This window comes from Rhagoletis pomonella, unplaced genomic scaffold, assembly GCF_013731165.1.
Source record: "Rhagoletis pomonella isolate Grant_MI unplaced genomic scaffold, Rhpom_1.0 Rhpom_scaffold_00012, whole genome shotgun sequence".
In the NCBI taxonomy this organism is placed as follows: domain Eukaryota; kingdom Metazoa; phylum Arthropoda; class Insecta; order Diptera; family Tephritidae; genus Rhagoletis; species Rhagoletis pomonella.
In genome coordinates this window covers 4,083,223-4,085,011 of record NW_023458566.1, presented here as the reverse complement: position 1 = coordinate 4,085,011, position 1,789 = coordinate 4,083,223, and the positions used below count along the sequence as shown (strand labels likewise).

General features: G+C 37.2%; 1 protein-coding gene across 1 annotated transcript; it reads right to left on the bottom strand.

Moving 5' to 3' along the window:
• Positions 1-498: 498 nt before the first annotated feature.
• Positions 499-996, bottom strand: LOC118747419 (larval cuticle protein 65Ag1-like). The gene is made up of 2 exons (XM_036481466.1): positions 878-996; positions 499-741 (listed from the first exon to the last, which is right to left on the bottom strand). Exons 1-2 carry the CDS (start codon positions 994-996, stop codon positions 543-545), a joined length of 318 nt encoding a protein of 105 aa, XP_036337359.1. The 3' UTR covers positions 499-542.
• Between the last annotated feature and the right edge of the window lie 793 nt (positions 997-1,789).

Sequence of the window (1,789 nt, the reverse complement as noted above, 5' to 3'; positions counted from 1 at the left end):
GCTTTTACTATAGTCGACTTTTTAACTTATTCTTTACGACATAGTCGAAGGATTCAAAGACTGAAAGAAAAAAGTTTGGTTGTTTTATTTAAACTTTTATAGATGTAAACCCAATATACTGGCCCAGAGCCCCTGATAAAGATTCTCAAGTGTGCAAGCACAAAATTGGTTTAGGATTAAGGTTGTAGAATCTGCTTAGCAAAGATATAAGGACATCGAGAAAACGCTTAAATCCTTATAGTGAAAGGCTCAATATATATTTTTCTGAATATTTTTAAATTTGGGAGAGATGACTCAGTTCGAAAAATTCTAACATGCTCTTTTAATTCGACCGTTGTTTGATAAGAGCATGCCAGGAAATATGTATATTGGATAGTACTTCACTTCATATTTCATCAGTAAAAAAATGTAGAATAGAAAATAATCACTCCTTTTAACAATTAAATAGACATTATTTTCTTGAATTTTTTTATTAAACATCGTTTTTCCCTTATAACCTATTAACACTTCCACCAAACCCCACTAATATAATGAGTATTAACTTAAGCCACTGGGGCGACGGGCAAATGAGCTCCCTGTGGTTGGAAACCATTCTCATCGGCTATGTAGTTGACGGTGTAGGTCTGACCATCATCACCGACAAAGGAGAAGGAACCGTGAGCAACAATGTGTTCATCCTCAGCACCAGGGTTCACCAAGTGACCATCTTCTTGTTTGGATGTGCCATCGCTGGTCTTCAAGCTAGAATGAGAAGAGGAGAAAATGACTTTTTAATGACTGCACCATTGCTCAAGTATGAATGTTAATGTAATCCTTGTTGAAAGAGTAAAAGTCCTGCTTGACCAGGACTATGGCTTTAGATAGATTGGTAACTTACGAGTAGCTGTATTGCTCTGGTTCTACATCAGATTTCAATTCCACGATCTCCACTTCAGGCGCGGCTGGGGCAGCATAGGCCAAAGCGAGAAGTGCGACGAAGACAATCACGAATTTCATTTTGAAATTTTTTTTGTTTTTCTGTGCTGTGTGTGAAGACCACGGAATCAGACTAATGTATGTTGTAATCGATAGGCTGTTTTTGTGCTTTTATACTAAATTTTGTGACAATTTGTGTTTGCCGAATTCATAAAATATTTTAACCATCAAATGGATATTTATTAATTCTAAAACTTGATTCGTTTTGTGCTTTTGATGTTTATATGTTAATGAACCAGATGAACCGGCATACTTAATTTTTCTTGCTTTTGTAAAATAAAACTGTATATACAAATGTACATACATATGTACGTAGTTTTTAGTTTTGCAGAAATCACCTCCTTTTTTAAGTTGAGCTGATAAAATCTGAGGAAATATTCTGATTTTGAGCTGAGTGTGTTATAGTTAGAGGTAAATGTTGAGTAAATGGCAAGGCAAATTTCTTCATAATTTCCAAAGTCATTTTCTTTTTGCTAAAAGCGGCCAAGCATATAATGTCAAAGACTGCCATCAGGCTTTATACGGGACAGTTTGTGTAAAGGTGCTACGGACACAGTAATATTGCGTGCACTTTATTCAGATAGATTGACTCCATGAACCTAGACCCGCACATTGGGGGAGGAGTCGAAAGGCGTGAGGGGTGCTGGGTCGTTGAATGTGTACCCAGACGGATAAAGATGGAGAAAGGCGTAGGGGCGGCGGTCGTCTGCGCGGAGCTTGGTCTGAATTTCACTCTTTATTCCACGATTTTTTCGACCTTCGCACCATTCTATTTGAATTGAGGGTTTCGGTTACCAGAAAATGTATAGTGTTA